The sequence below is a fragment of the Rhipicephalus microplus genome, chromosome 9 (assembly GCF_043290135.1).
Source record: "Rhipicephalus microplus isolate Deutch F79 chromosome 9, USDA_Rmic, whole genome shotgun sequence".
Taxonomy (NCBI): Eukaryota; Metazoa; Arthropoda; class Arachnida; order Ixodida; family Ixodidae; genus Rhipicephalus; species Rhipicephalus microplus.
Window position 1 is genome coordinate 10,469,601 of NC_134708.1, and position 16,795 is coordinate 10,486,395.

Sequence of the window (16,795 nt, forward strand, 5' to 3'; positions counted from 1 at the left end):
AAGTTCATATGTGGAAATCGTAGTAAATTCAGTCTTTATTGTATTTACCCTCTTGTTTAATTTATTAGTGTAACGTTCCCGGCAACACCACAGGCTGCCAAGTAGCCCGAGAGCAACAGCATAGAGATGATGTGACTTCCCTCCCAATACCATAAAATGATTGCGCTGCTTTGCGTATGTGATTTTTGCGGTGGCTATTCTGAAAGCTCGAAATTTCACGGCTGCCACTTCCCTTATTCTAAACCAAGAGGTAACCAGGCAGCTGATACACACCAGGATTCCCAAATGTCTTCGTTGTTGAATCGTCCAGTTCGGTTAGGAACGTTGGTGCGAGTTGAATGTACTCTCCGGGCTTTCCGCACAGTATCGACTGCTTCGTGAAAGGCCGTTCCTGCTCTTCTGACTTTGCAGGGAGGTTGATGCGTACGTCACTTTTCTCGAACATAGTCGAAGACAAACGATGCGCACTGCTCCTCACAGGCCATGTGCTGGGGAAGTTGATGGTCACGTGCTTAAAGTAGACGAGGCCGTTGGTTGCACGGTGGAGGAAGTGAGACGAAGACCTAAGCAGACTCTGCAAACACGTGAGTCCATCCTCACCGTTTCTCTTAAGGATTGATTTGTATAGACGGGAAAGGAGAGCAAGGAGGGGGATCAATAGAGATAATAAATGGTAGACAATGAAACGAAAGGACTTCAATCAGTCCAGGATAGTGAGAAAGGAAGGAGAAGGATTGAAAGAGAGAGAGGAAAGATAAAGAGAGATGGCACAGCACACAAACAAGCACGCAGCCAGTAACAGTTAATCAATCTGGCGTGGAACGCGACATCAGCTGCAGATCGACACAACAGTTTAGTAAAAAAAAAAGCCTTAGTTATCGATGTTCAGAAAACCTTGCGAAAGCTCGGGAAAAAAAATTCATGATGGTTGGAAAGCGGAAAACAAAAAATACCGTGTTGGCGGTGAAATCTTAGCAAAATTAGGCGTGGCAGTCAAGTATGTCCTCACAGATCCATGAAAATGCTTGAAAGTGCTTCAAAAAAATGACTTTTTATATGTACTCGTCATATCGGGCAAACAGCCACGCTGTTCAGTTTCATATTGCGTAGGAAAAGCATAGAATTGCACCAAGTGTGCCACAGGGTGTCTTTCTTAAGGAATGCATGGTTGAAAGCTGGCAATCTCTTTCTCACTATCCTGGACTGATTAAAATCCTTTCGTTTCATTCTCTACCACTTATTATTAATTTATTCAATGCTCTTGAACTAATTCGAAAAAATTCTGTTCACTTCATTCTTTCCAACTACAGTCGTCACTCTAACATTTCTGCCCTGAACAATTTACTCTAACTGCCGTCAATGCCTCTCGTATGCTCTTCCGCCTCTGTAAATTTCACAAAATTTATCATAATATTCCAACTCTTCGCGAGGCATTTCTTTTTCAGCCTTCTTACGTATCATCTAGAATTGATCATCATAATAAAGTTGGTGTTATGTCATGTCTAACCATAACCTACAGCGACTAATTTATTCCCAGAACATCAGTAGACTGAAACCGCCTTCCTGGATCTGTGACCATCTTGACCAATCATCACTTGTTTCGTTCTGCGCTAACTAGCATTGTATAAACGCCCACACTTAGTTACTTGTTCTGTTTGTACACAAAACGCTTATACTTTGTTCTTGTTTGTTTGTTTTTATTTATTTTCCATTTTTAGCTAACATTGTATGAGTAAAAAATCGTGTTTCACCCCCTCCCATAATGCCTTTGGCCCAGATGATATTACGAAATAAAATAAATAAATAAAAGTAGTCAGCAATAATTATTCAGCGTTAGGCGCAGCATCATCAACAAGCTCAGCCACAGCACCACATCGCCCAGATTATTCCTTGCGGTAATGCGAGTTTTTTTTTCACTGCATGCCACTTGTATGTCAGAAAATCTTCCTTCTGAGCAGACGGTGAACGCTAACACAAACACAAGCAGGACGTCGGGACGCCTCAAACGCCTAATAACAACTGAAAACGCGCACAAGGACGAAAAAAAAAAAGAAGTCATGAGGACTTACCTGCGCATGTCGATGTAATATGGGAACATGCCAATCTAACTGGCATGCGTGGGGAGCTACGTTTTGCATGACTATTAAGGAACTTGATTTCAGATTTGTGCAAGTTAATTTACGGTCGCCTCACGCATGCGTTACTACTATCATCGATATACCATGCTTCAAATATCTGACGAGTTCATTCAATCCTATTCAGTTACAAAAGAGTGCACTTATGGAACATTGGCGTGCACTTACGCTCTCGACGATGTAAGGAAAGATTAGAATGCTAGATTGATAGGTTCGCATATCGCATGTGCATGGGCGAATAAGTAAATAATTTTCAGCGAGATAACTTTTGATTTCTACGACCGTTTCACTTGCTGAACGGACAGCTCAAACGTATACACCGCGTAGTGAGAAATCAAATGAACCAAATATTGTGTCTATGTATAACGTGTACATTAAGCGAATAATGGAACTGACCGGCCTCACACGTCGTCGTTCGCATCGGCGGCTTCAACACGAGGGATGAAAAAAAATGGTCATCGCACAATGATGGCGCCATGTGACGTCAACATATGACGTCATCATGACGTTACAGATCAGGAAGATTGTGGGGATATTATGCTGTGTCTCTGATGTCATCGCATCACGTCACTTCTTGGTCAAGGGTGTACCGACGTTAAGGCAGTGCAAAACGTGTTGAGGTGCAGAACATTAACCATGCCTCTGGTACAAGAGGCATTGCAGAACCACGCTATTTGCGCAAAACTTACGAAAGGCGTGCGGAGGAGTATCAGTACATTGACTTAAAAGAAAACGAAGAGGTCTTTCGACTGAGCCGCGAGACCCTCTGTGTTTCCTCGTGTCTCTGAGACAATACAACCTGATTCATGTCTTTTCTTTTGCCAAAATATGTGCATAGATATTTGGATTATGTAACGTACCTTGATGTTCACAACGATGGTCTCGTTGTAAGGCACATCCTTGTTGATCGAAATCAGCAAGTCCTTGTAGCCTCCATCGCTCTTGTCTATCTCAAGACTTTTCCCGTAGCTCAATAGGCACAGCAGTGCGGCAACAGCAGGCAGTCGTGAGGCCATGCTCAGATAACAGGCTGTTGAACAAAGTGATAGACACATTACATATATTATTCGAAAGTCAGTCATTGCACCGTGGCCACATAAAAGTGTTTTACGACGCGTGTCTCTCATAACGTGTAGCTTTCGTCGGCGCTGTTGAGCATCTGTGTCCAGAGTGCAGGAGTGAGGCGTTCATTCCGAAACAATTCATACCGCGTTGTAGAAAAATGTATGCGAATGTAGTTATTTTGAAGCATGAGCTTAATCGTCGAAAATAACTTTGCTACGCGAGCTCGTGGCCATTTGCCTCGCGCCACCCGACGTGCTTAAAGAATGCTTTGCAGAAGTCTTGCCATCATTTGGTACAAGAAATCTTTCAAGCTGAACTTGCTCAACTTCAGCATGCTGGGTATTCAGATTGTAGCACTAGATCACTGGTTAACAATCTATGGCACGCAGTCAAAAAGCCGCAGTAGGAGCAAGAGAAGCAAAAATCCCAGAATAAAAATTCAGTCAAGATAGGAGTTGACACATGGAAACACACAGTGGGATAATCAGGGAAGCATTGGAAGTGCCTCAGACTGGCCTCAGTCTAAGACACTCACTCTCAGGCATTTTCACTGTTCACTATGATTATCCTACATAACGAAAATTGAAATTTTCGTACGACAGCAGCGATACCACCCTTTCGAGACGTCTCCCATTGTCTGAAAAAGATTGGTGGTCGCGTTGGAGTGCAAGTGCTATTTACAACGCCCATAAGTTGTCGTCTATTTGCAATGTTGTAAAGAAAATGTGAAGAGAACAAGTGCGTGCACAACTAACCACAGGAATGAATTTGTGGATTGGGGTGAAAAAGTGGGTACGTGATCCCAGTCACATGTAGAAAGGAATACGTAGGCAAGATGGGCAGGTGCCTAGATGAAAGAATGCGGGAGCACTACAACTATGTGCATAAATCGGTGCAAGGGCACTTAGGTTTGCATGGTCGAGATTCTTGATGCCAGCCGAATTTCCATGAAAAAAAAAAAGGTGGTTCCTAGGCATAATAATTAGATTACACGCAAAGTCACTGAAGCGTCCGAGCTTATTCGCCTGGAAGATGACTGCGTCAGTATGGCTTCTTTGGGACCAACTCAGAAAGGAAATGATGTATCTGAACCCGTAATGAAGATGTGCGATAGGCACATGCTTCCTCGGCATGAGTGGTTATGGAAATTGTAGTGTCTAAAAATTTTTGCGATTCAATTTTTGTAATCTTTTTTTCGTAACCTTGAAACCTGATGGCCTAAAAGCATCATGCGTCCTTTCAATAAACTCAGTTGAAAGTTCGCGCTTGTGTCCGTCTAGTCCTTCATGCCAAGTGTTTGTCTTCGAAACAGTGTGCAATAACGTGACGATCATAAGTGAGGCCACGTTCAAAGCCACGTGGACAGATGAATCATCACGGCACCAGACTGACAACAATCTTCTACACGCACAGTCAGGACAGTCTTTTCCAGATCTCGGATGTGCAACGGTGATCGTTACGCAGAGAAACAAGACCTTGGCATTAACACTGGTGATAAATGGAGCGGGTTGTAATCCCTAGGACGTTTCGTCATCTGGGTGTACAGATCACGGGCATCAGTGCTGTAACAGACGACAAAGTTGTTTGGAAGTTTCTCGACACGTACCAATCTGTGTTCGACGAGGACATCTGAGGTCACATCGATCCTGACATGAGGCTTTAGAAACCAAAGTTTCTAAAACTACGGCCGGTTTCTTTCGCACTTTGATCAGCTGTCGAATATCAATTGGACCGACTGCAAATTCGAAGTACAGTCGAGCCAGCGCATTATTCAGATTAGGCAACGCCTCTCGTATTGGTTCGGAAGAAAAATAGCTCGTTGCCTATATGCGGCAGCTACCGTTGCATAGTGAACGCACAAAGGTGTCAAAGAAGGCAGACCATTAAAATCCCACAACTGATGAAGTACTCAGCCACTTGAGGGGAGGCAAGGTCTCCGACACCCTGGATTTGGCATAGGCGAACGAGCAGCTACACGTGACGCCAGAGACAGCAGAGGTGTGGACTCTGAACACGCTGACAGGGCTTTAAAAGATCAAGAGATTGCCTTTCAGTATATGTGCAGCTCCAGCCATTTTTTCAACGCTTTATAGGGAATACGCTGCTTGGCATCACGGCCGTTTTCGCATAACTATATTTACGTGAACATCAGTGGAAATGATGCCACGGATCACGCTGATAAACTGGAAGAAATGCCGAAGAAGCTACGAAAGTGCAACCTTCACCTCGACAAAAACAAGTGCTGCTTTGCAGTGCGACAAGTCTATTTTAGAAAGGACTTGTTTTTGGGCTAGTTGGTGCATACATGGTGCAGAAGACTGAGGCGCGAAAAAACATCTTGTGAAGCAGGAAGAACAGAAGCGCGGAATGGCTGTTTTTTCTTCTCTTCTGTTCTTCCTGCTTCACCAGATGTTTTTTGTGCCTCAGTCTTCTGCACCAAGTTTATTTTCTGAGATACCGAATCGACGGGACAGGCGTTTTCACTCACGAAGAGAAACTTCCAGTCATAATGGACGCTCCAGCACCAAACTGCAAACAAGCGCTTCAATCCTTCATCGGGATGCTGGCTTTCTACGACTGATTGTTGAAGAACAGGGCAACAGTTTCCAGCTGTCTCTACCAGCTTCTTCAGAAGGACGCCATGTAAAAATGGCATAAAAAAATTGCCCGCAGCTTCCCTCGGGGGAACACTGAGGAGGATGCGGAGCATATAATTGGTTAACGGGGTGTTAAAGTGCGACTTACTTGGGTCGATGGCTAAATTGGTTAACGTGGTTGTGAAATGGGGTGTTAAATTGCGACTTACTTGGGTCGATGGCTAAATTGGTTAACGTGGTTGTAGGAGGGGAGAGTGAACACGTACACACGTATGCGAAAGGGCGGCGCTGGTCGAAGGGACGTCGATCATTGTGTTTGTGGATTCGTTGGAATTCATTTCACCGTGACCTTGGACGTCGACGCGCCGTACAAACCAACCGACGAGCGGCAACTGAGCGAGCGAGCGCCGACCTTGAGTATATATACAGCGCGACGGCGCATGCACTGTCAGCTGTCGAATGTTCGAGAAGGGGGAGAAGCGCAACGGGCGCATGCGCGCGCTTCAGCTGCCGATGTTCTCGAAGCGCGACGGCGCATGCGCGCGCGTCAGCTGCCGATGTTCTCGAAGCGTGACGGCGCATGCGCGCTACATTATACAGCTAGCGAATGTTCGTGAAGAGGAGAAGCGCACGCGGTGTGTAGAGGAGGAAGGGTGCACAGATGGTGGAGGAGTGAAGCGCGCGCGGTGTGTAGAGGAGGAAGGGATGCACAGATGGTGGAAGAAGGAGGAGGAAGCTTGCGGACGGCGCCGCACTACAAGCCTCGTGTATAAGATGCTCCGCATCTAAAATCATCAAGAGGCGTTTCACAAGCTTAAAACATTTCTTCTCGGTAATACCGTGCTGGCATGCTACGATTAACAGAAGAAACTTCTTGTCGCAAGCAACGCTTCACCATACGGCGTAGGACCTGTTCTGTCTTAACGGGATGACCAGAGTCTAAAGGTGCCAATCAACTTTGCATTTCGGACGCTAGGACCAGCAGAACGCAGTTATGCTTAGTTAGACACAGAAGGCCTTGCTGTTGTATTTGCAGCCCACAAGTATATTACGGGAATTAAGAAAGGAGGCTTTTACATTGACCATCAGCCACTCCTCGGCATATACTGGGTCAACCAAAGCCAACGGCTCAAGCTATTTATCCACGCATGACCAGATGGTGCATCAAGTAATCGGCGTATGATTACGACATGTCAACAGGCATGGCAAGAATCATGAAATGCGTATGCGTTGAGTCGATTGCTATTACAAGAACGTCTCGACGAACCCTGTACTTCAGGCGACGTAGTAATGTTCGAAGCTTTGTCAGGTCCTTCGTTCATTGCTACAATGATAGGACGCCTGACACAGCTAGACAGTGTCCTGCAGAGGTTGTACAAGGTAGTGCAGGATGGCAGAGTGGAGGAATTCACTGGAGAAAAGTTTTCTCCTTACTGACAACGAGCGACCACACTTGCATTTCATAGCTAGTGCATCAGACTTGGATAACGAGTGATTATACTGAGCTCAGCATGATCCTACGCTCTGGCACTTTCTCATGCTGGTCACTGAGGCGTGGTAGCCCCCAAAAAGTGCGCAGGGAGCTACGTGTGGTCATACGGAATTGACATAGTGATTGACGAAACGGCGTAACAATGCCGTGAATGCCACTCAACGCAGAAGACCCACCCAAAGCTCATATTCCGACCTAGGACCTTCGCCAGACACCATGAAACATGGTGCACGTTCACTACGCGGGGCCACTACTCGGGCGCTTGGGGGCTGTGGACGCATACACAAAAAGGGTGAAAGTTCGGCACGTGACGCAAGCAACATCCGCGGCTCTCATCGACGTTCTCCGAGGCCTCTTGGCAAGTTTGGCATCCCCCGAAAGGTAATATTCGACAACGGAAAAGCATTTATCACCAAAAGACGAGGCAGTTCTACTCCCATCGAGATGAAATAGTTATAAACGTTAAACGGCGTACAGACTGCATCCTCACTAGCGTACCACCCTGCAACAAACGACCAGGCAGAACGCTATGTGGCGGAGCTGAAACCAGCACTGCTGAGTGATGCAGACCAGTTTATACAGCGTCGACTTGCAAGATTTTTGTATCGGCAACACACGGCGATACACACTGCCCCAGGAATAACACCTGCGATAGCGACGTTTAAACGACAACTGTTCTGCTCTATCGATATTCTCAAGCGGGAGGTGGTTAAATAAATTTCTGAGAGCCAAGAGACATTGACAAAACCACGCCGCTTCGCTGTAGGGGATAAAGTGCTTATCCGGCAGTTTTGGAAAAAAAGCCAGATTTGAGTCAAGGCGAAATATTCGCCGCGTGAGACCACGACCCCGGCTTGTAAAAAGTGGCCACTAAAAGGTGGGACGCCACCCTAATCACGACAGGAAAACAAGTCAGACCGGACAAACAACCCCATCGCGTACAGATTGGAACGCAGCTGATGATCTCCTGGACGCAACACCAGAAGAGACGCCATCGAGCTCAGCTATTCAAACGCCTGATCGAAAGAGATGCAGGACAACACAATTTCGCAACCGTCGACGTCACAGGCAGTGACCACCCGGCAACTGCGACCGCCAGAAGTTAGACGAGCTCCAAACCACTATGGAGCCTTTGTCTAGAGAGGACTAGTAAAATGACATGTCGCCTTAGAAGACGACAACAACTAAGTGCGCACGCGACTGTACTGACGTTGTAGCACGAGCACGATCCTTGAGTCGAACGCTGGCCAGTAGTGATTCAAACGCCTGAGCTACGCTTCTGACCTAGTTCATGTTTCTTGTAGTTAAATGAATCACGTACAGCCACAAGCGGTTGTACAGAGCACGTACACACGTAACAGATTGTGGCAACCACTACTACCGCCCACATGCAATACCGACCCTTGGCTGGTGCGCACAAGGCTAGATGAGCGATGCCAAGAAGCGAAAGATGAGCTCACCTACTGTTTTCACTGCAGGGAATATTTATACGCCACTAAAACAAACCGAAAGCCAGCGGCAGTCCTACCTCATAGATACAGCAATGAACTCACCCTGAGCTCCGTCGCCTACGGTATCCGCCTCCAAGTCTTCCTCAACGATTCAAGCGCAGGAAGGAAGCGGCCGCTGCGCGACGTGTCAGAAATGCACTTGGCGTCTTCTTCTTATGATGATGATGATGATGATGATGACAACCTCATATGAATGGACCTTATCCACAAAGAGAGATGGACCACGAACCGGGCTGGATACTTTAAGTAATGCACTATGAAACTAAAAGCAATCTGGCCAATTAGTTTAGAGATAAAACTTGGAATAAATAAATAAAAATAATTACTGAGTAAGTGGCCAGAACATTTATGCTTCCTAAAATAAATAACAACAACTTACAAAGCAGCAATATGAAATAATAACAATAGACTAGCACGGTACTCCTTTTGTTGCTTTGATGTACTGAGACACAGTAGAGCACACATTCTTGTGGCAGTAACCAAATGAAGTGCCACCAAGTGATAAAGTTACAGAAACAATTACTACTATTCCTAACTCCTAAATTGGGGCGCCTTGGAATCTTTTTATCTAATGAGAATATCGACGACCGAATAAAAAGAAATGTCTGATTGTTTGCATTTCGTTGCACTAGATGCACAACGGGGATTCCTTGAGTCCAGCTTTGGAGAATAAAAAGAAACTATTTCAGTTGTGCAGCTTCAGAGCGCAATATGGTGTAAGAAACTTTTAACTAGTGATATACACGCCTCTGTTTATTTCAGCAATGCGTCTCGACAGTTTTAAATTTATCCAATGGTGATTTACATATTTCACATTGCTTTCATCTTCTCTCTCACTCTGCTTCTTCTATCTTGTGCCGTTCAGCGATGGGCAAGGTACATGCATCGCTTGCCCGGTATATTACGTTATTATTTTATTTTGATGTGCGTAATGCTTCCTTTGTCATGTCGGAATGGTGAGCAATCCCAAATGAACGTGGTGTGGTCGTTGTTCAGAGAAGATTCAACAACTGCGACTGCACTGTGTGATTGATTCCCTTTCTACTCGGCCAATCCTTTCCAATGGGTGTGTGTGTGCCTTGTGTGGAGGACAAGAAGGCGAAGGAGGTAAGCACTCTTGATAATATATAAAATTTACGTTTGCTCAGTACACAGACACGGACAAGGAGTCAGTAATGATGTTATATATTCGAAGGTTAATCTAAACTAATCTTTAGATTGGTTTTATAATAATTACTTTAAGCATCCTACCACCCGGTTCTTGCCCATCGCACTTTGTAGCTGAGTGCCATTCATATAAGGTCATCATCGTTTTTAACACCATGTAAGTCCTGCTGGTGTTACAGTTCAGCTGTGTCCTTTTTACAGCGAAATCTGTTATGAGATCAGAACACTTGTCACGTGCGGTGCCAAAGTTGTCCGCCGCCGCGCCACCGGTGTCCGTAACCAGTATCGCAAGAAAACAAAGCCAGTAAATAGAAAAACACCAAAAACACCAAAAAGACAAGACCAGTTTTATACCACTGAGCCACGCCAGGGTCTGGAACTCGTTTCCAAACTGTCCTAAGGCAGGCTTGATGTCGGGAAGGAAATCGCGTTAATTCTGAGTAATGAAGTGTTTTATAACATGAAAGAAACGACCAGGCGTCACACAAAGTGAATTGCGTAACGAGTGGGTCGTTCAATGCCCCTACCTATTAGAAAAGTTATTATTGGTCACCTATTAACTGTGGCGCATACCCACTTCAAGCATAATTTCTCATCGTCGTCAGCCACTTCATAAAAAAACTTGCACAAAATTTCTGGCAAGTGTGTAGCGAATACCATGCTTGACGAAGGATAGGACAGTTTGGGTGTGAGCCATGCTTTTAGGCCACCACCACCACCACCACCACCACAATCATCATCATCATCATCATCATTATTATCATCATCATCATCATGAATGCTTGCCTACTTCACAAACGTTATTATTTCTGGGGTAATGGGTACCCAGCAAGTGTTCTTGTAGCAGTTACCCAGAGAGTGCATTAAAAAAGCTCTGAAAGACCGCAGCTTTCACTGCGACTATGCTGCGTGTTCCACGCAGGCTTCGTGTTTTTTTTTTTCCCTTTTTTCTGGTGCACCAACCGATAAGCTTCAACTGCTAGTTTTATTGGAGAGAGAAGCTTTACGGTTATGCTTAGGACTGCCGAAGTACGTCGGAAATGCAGTGTGATACTTTCAAGCGTGAGCACCATCAATTTTATACCGCTTTAACATTCTTACGGTACGGACTTTTAAAAAATTATATGAAGGAACCTCGAACCACGATCAAATAATTTTTGTTTTCAGTTCTGACCTAATTTTTTCTGCACTCGGGCCCGGATGTAATAAACAGCAAGTTATATCTTTTCAGTCATTATTGATCCCCTTACTGTGCGGCAAGTGTATTGGTTCGTGATTTGCTTCCTGTAACTACGACACCTAGTTCTTTAGAAATTGTTGACGACGATATCTTTTCGAATAACGCCAAACCACTTCCTTCCGGCATGTTAAATTGGGTTGTTGCAAGCGCATCTGAATACTCTACCAACGATTGTTGTTATTGCAATGGACGTCTCGCAAACAGATGAAAAATCTGGCAAAGGTATACTTTGCCCTGGTATTGGCTGGTGACATTTCTCACGATTACCTAATCTTATTCCTTTTTTTCTTGCTGATTTCTCGGCAATAGTATTAGCTTTACGCAAGCTAAGTACATCAATTCCAGTGACGGCAGTTCTAACTCACTCATTTTTTGTGTGCTCTTTTCTTCCCACATCCGGTGACGCACTTATACTGAATCTTTTCAATACTAGCTCCCTCTCATCTGAAGTGTATTCACTTAATTTGGATACCTTGCCACGAAGGTTTATTCTACAACGAAAAGGCTTATTTTCTCGCAACAATGTCGCTTTCTGCGCCAATAATTTGTTTTCTTCCAAACAGCACACATCACAGTGGCACGATTTCGCACACATGAAATCAGGCAATATTTGTCGATCGGCTTATGCCTCACCGTGGAGAAATGAAAAAAAAAGTGCACCTCTGGTTGATTGAACTAATTTCGGCACCAGTACAGTGGTTGGCACGCCTTTTCGAGATCCTCAATATAAGTCAGGAGAATGTTCCGAGAAGCTCACTTGCAATACCGTTGTTATGCCAGCGAGTCCTCGTCAAACGTCCGTGCCTCTGAAAAAGGCAATCTGGGTCAAGGCCAGCCCGCAGTCCGCCTGACGCGAACAACTCAACGGCGTAAACACGCGCGGCGCCTCTCTGGCCCACGTGCAGTGAGTCAGCAGCGCACGTGACAGCGAGCCGGCGTCTTCGTGTCTGGGGGTCTGACGTGGCCCAGCGGCGACCCCATTGGAGGAATCTGCCCTGACGACCAGCGGCGCTTCTGATTGGACATTTTGGTTGGACCCGGTGCAAATAAAAGAAGCCCTGCGGCGCGTCGCGATCGGCGGTCCCATGAGAGAGGAGTCCCCATGTCGGAGAGCCGACATGTGTGTGAGTCGGCGGTCTTAGGCGAAAAGTTGACCTATGTGTTAGAGAGGAGAGCTCGGCTCTTCGAGTTTCTGTCGGCCCCAGTGCCGAAATTGTAACGCCTCTGTATATATGCTGTACATAAACCTTGTTTAACTCACCGTCGTCTCGTCCGCTCGTCTTATCAGCTCTGCGCAGAAGCAGTCGCGAGCTGAGAAACATACGCTACCAAACGGCTGGTGACCTTCCCGGCGGAGTTGAAAGCAGTGGCGCCTTCGGGACCGTGTTGGCGTCCCCGTCTTTCGCAACAGTGGTTGGCAGCTGCGGGATCGGCCGGCGTCAGCGACATCGATGCGGTGAGTGCCTGATGTTTTCCCCTCAGTTCACCAGACTACTCTAGCTCAGGTTGTAGTAGTTGTAGTAGAGAAGGGCTGTGTGAAGCATTAGAGTGAGCTTTGATCGTTTCAAGCAAAGTCGAAGTGCTTTGAAACCAAAGTTAATGCGGAGGGGGTAAACACGGGAGAGTGAAAAATTGCTTGCGCGTCTTGCTAGTTGACTTAAAGTCGGTACGGCAAGTAAATTGTTAACAGGGGCAAACAGCAAGAGGCTAGTGTGAACGATGGAGAACCTTAAAGTGAAGGAACTCATCGAAATTTGTGAGGAACTCGGCATTACTTTGGGCCGTGTGAAACGAAAGCAAGCGATCCTTGAGATCATGAAGGATGAGGGAGTGTCGGCTGAGGAAGTCGATGAGGCCTGGGTGGATATTAAAGCACGCCGCGAAGAAGCTGAAAGGCGCGAAGCTCGCGAAGAAGCTGAAAGGCGCGAAGCTCGCGAAGAAGCTGAAAGGCGCGAAGCTCGCGAACGTGAAGAAGCTGAAAGGCGCGAACGTCGCGAGGAGGCCGAGAGACAGGAGCGTCTCGAGTTGAAACGACTAGAATTGGCAATCCTACAGTGTTCGCAGGCGCCTAGCGTAGCTTCTCCAACAGTTCATGTCAGCGGTTTTAGAATTCGGGACCAACTGCCACCGTTCGTAGTAGGCGAGGACATGGCGAAGTATCTCGTCAAGTTTGAACACGTCTGTGAGCGAAACGCTTTGGAGCGGCCTCTTTGGGCGCGGAACCTGCTAGCTCTTCTTCCCGGCGAAGTGTCCGACGCGATAACTTGCTTGTCGAGGGAAGCGTTTGAGAGCTATGACGAGGTTAAGGAAGTGCTCTTGAGACGTTATAAGTTGTCACCCGAGGCTTTCAGGCAAAGGTTCCGGTATGCTAGAAAGGGGAATGAGTCACACGTTGACTTCGCGTTTCGTCTTAAAGCCGATTTGATTGAATGGCTCAAGGGCGAAGGTGTTTATGACGACCGCGATAAAGTGGTGGAATGCGTTGCATTGGAGCAATTCTACCGCTGCATCGAGGAGGATGTCAAACTTTGGCTGCAGGACAAACTTGGTGAAGTACAGCTAAACAAGGCAGCAGAGTTAGCTGAGGAGTATTATACTCGCCGAAAGTTGCATAGCAGGGCAGTGCGCGTTGAAAAGGATGAAAGGAAAGAGGGCTTTTCAAAGAAACCTGATCAACGGAGACCCGATCCGCACCGTAATTTCAAGAAGGACCCGTCTCTTACGAAGGACAGTGTAGGGGAAGGGCAAACAGAAGCGGAGAAATCGAGTGAGGTTTCTACCACACAGGCATTTGAATCGGAAAACAAACGGAAGCCGCTAATCTGCTACAACTGCAAAAAGGAAGGGCACATCGCGAGAAACTGTCAGGAAAAGTTTGCTTTCGCAACGATCCGAGAATCAGAAAAAAACATTCGGTTGTTGGAGCCGTATCTCCAAGAAATTAGGGTGAATGAGAAAACGTGCCGAGCACTTAGAGACTCAGCGGCAACCATGGACGTTGTCCATCCTTCATTGGTGTCTCCGGATGACTTCACAGGAGAATGCGCGTGGATCAGGCAGGTCGCCGAGGAGCAGAGTGTTCGCTTACCAATCGCCACGGTTGTCATTAAAGGCCCGTTCGGTGAGCTTCGCACCGAAGCAGCTGTGTCTGCCGCGCTAAATGATCGTTTTCCTTATCTTTTCTCCAACAACTCAGAGCAGCTTCTCAAAGAGCAGGGCAAATCGTTCTTCCCCAACTTAGCGTGCATGGCTCTCACGCGATCGCAAGCGCGGAAGCTATCGCGGCAGCTTGATCTGGTTCAATGCGGTGAACTCTCAAGTGACCTTGTCGGCGGGTCGACGGAACCCCAGAAAGGAAAGTTTCCGCATGAGTCATGTGAGCAGTCACGCGAGCGGCCCGTCGCCGAACCGACCGGCGCGGTTTCCGTAGAAAGGGGAAACGACATGGCGCCATTGGATCAGAGCGAGAGGGCTGTAACGCTCTCGCCTGTAGCGGAAAGTTGGAGCGAGCTGCCGAGAGTTGATCGAGAGACGCTCATTCGAGAGCAGCGTGAGGATCTCTCGATTGAAGCGCTAGTGGAAAGCCAAATTGAAGCGCTAGTGGAAAGCCAGAAAAACGCGGCAAAAGTGCTGTCGAAGGAGCACTACGAGGAATCGGTGAAGAAGCGTGCTTTTGAAGTAGGGAGTCAGGTAATGCTGCTGCAGCCGTTCAAAAAGAACAAGCTTGAGGTTGATTGGAAAGGGCCCGCCAAAGTATTATCGAAGCCTTGCGATACAAATTATGAAGTGAAATTAGGAAGGCGGCCGGACAAAATTTACAACTTGATGAAACCATACGTTCAACATCAAGCGGTCGTAAATCTGTTGTTGAATGCTTCAAAGGAAGAGGAAGCAGAAATTTTGAGTTCTAGTGAGGTAATTGAAGGGGGATCGAAAGTAATCCGGGAGCAGATAAACCTAGAGCCTAGCTTAAGTGAAGGAGGACCTGAGAAAGAGGACCTGAGAAAGATTGGTTCCGAGTTTGAAGACGTGTTTTCGGACCGCCCCGGAAACACGAGGGTGATCGAACACGATATCGAGCTAAGCGGTGAGGAGTCAATCCGTAGCAAGCCGTATCGTTGTTCCCCTGTGCAACGTCGAAAGTGTGAGCCGCTCTTGGTGCCGCATAGGTATCGTCGCCTAAAAGTGGCCGGTTACTGAGGTGGAGCACGTTGCTCCACAGCGCAACTTTGACGTTCGCTAAAAAAAAAAGGGAAAGCTAAACGCTAATGGAGGTGCATTGAGCAGTGCGTTCTAGCTAGTACCTTCTCAACCTTTCGGTTTCTGGCTGGCGATTCGGGGCAAAATTTTGACCTCATCACGCTTTGAGCGCTCTCGTTTAGAGTGATCTCAAGGGGCCAACTTTGTGGTATTCTAATTCGTTACGTTGTTGTACGTGGGAAAAAAAATTGAGTTGTCATTTTAAGAGTCTTGTGTCCCACATGTGCCTCTTGATGTAGAGGAAACAAAATTCCGATAGACACGTAGATAGGTATATGTTGTACTATACTTTGTCTGGTGTTCTGTCGGGTGACCGAAGGCACTTGCGTGTGTCGTGTGTTGTCTGTTGTCGATCCGTTCTTGGCAAGTTGCAGAACCATCGACAAGTGCTGAAACCGAAGATGGTCAGAAGAGGCGAGTGAAGCTGGTCGACAAGTGGTGGCGACAAGCCAGTGGAGCTGGGGTCCGTCGTCAAAAATGGAATGTGTTCCCGGAACAGTCTGGAGCTGTATTCTCCCCATGGCCCTGGAGGCGAACCTGGAGGGACCTGGCGAACGAGCGCACCTGACATCCGAGCCCCGTGGAAGCAGCTCGTCTTTCCGGTGCATTGTCTGGCGGCGGGGGTGCTGTTATGCCAGCGAGTCCTCGTCAAACGTCCGTGCCTCTGAAAAAGGCAATCTGGGTCAAGGCCAGCCCGCAGTCCGCCTGGCGCGATCAACTCGGCGGCGTGAACACGCGCGGCGCCCCTCTGGCCCACGTGCATTGAGTCAGCTGCGCACGTGACAGCGAGCCGGCGTCCTCGTGTCTGGTGGTCTGACGCATGGCGCGGCGACCCCATTGGAGGAATCTGTCCTGACGACCAGCGGCGCTTCTGATTGGACTTTTTGGTTGGACCCGGTGCAAATAAAAGAAGCCCTGCGGCGCGTCGCGATCGGCGGTCCTACGAGAGAGGAGTCCCCATGTCGGAGAGCCGACATGTGTGTGAGTCAGCGGTCTTAGGCGAAAAGTTGACCTATGTGTTAGAGAGGAGAGCTCGGCTCTTCGAGTCTCTGTCGGCCCCAGTGCCGAAATTGTAACGCCTCTGTATATATGCTGTACATAAACCTTGTTTAACTCACCGTCGTCTCGTCCGCTCGTCTTATCAGCTCTGCGCAAAAGCAGTCGCGAGCTGAGAAACATACGCTACCAAACGGCTGGTGACCTTCCCGGCGGAGTTGAAAGCAGTGGCGCCTTCGGGACCGTGTTGGCGTCCCCGTCTTTCGCAACACCGTTCAGCAAATTTCTCAGCTCTGATGCATATCAGCACTCAATATTAGGAAACCTTGCAT

The 16,795-nt window shown here is 47.3% G+C and overlaps 1 protein-coding gene across 1 annotated transcript; it reads right to left on the reverse strand.

Moving 5' to 3' along the window:
* Window positions 1-238: 238 nt before the first annotated feature.
* On the reverse strand, window positions 239-3,151 carry LOC142772178 (calcium-activated chloride channel regulator 2-like). The gene is made up of 2 exons (XM_075874340.1): window positions 2,996-3,151; window positions 239-574 (listed from the first exon to the last, which is right to left on the reverse strand). Exons 1-2 carry the CDS (start codon window positions 3,149-3,151, stop codon window positions 239-241), a joined length of 492 nt encoding a protein of 163 aa, XP_075730455.1.
* Window positions 3,152-16,795: the final 13,644 nt, after the last annotated feature.

Excerpts from the sequence above, each read along its gene's own strand:
- LOC142772178 (XM_075874340.1), bottom strand. The coding sequence starts at position 3,151 with ATGGCCTCACGACTGCCTGCTGTTGCCGCACTGCTGTGCCTATTGAGC. Across the intron at positions 575-2,995 it reads CCATCGTTGTGAACATCAAG|AGTCTGCTTAGGTCTTCGTC; the intron begins GTACGTTACATA and ends ACGTGTTTGCAG.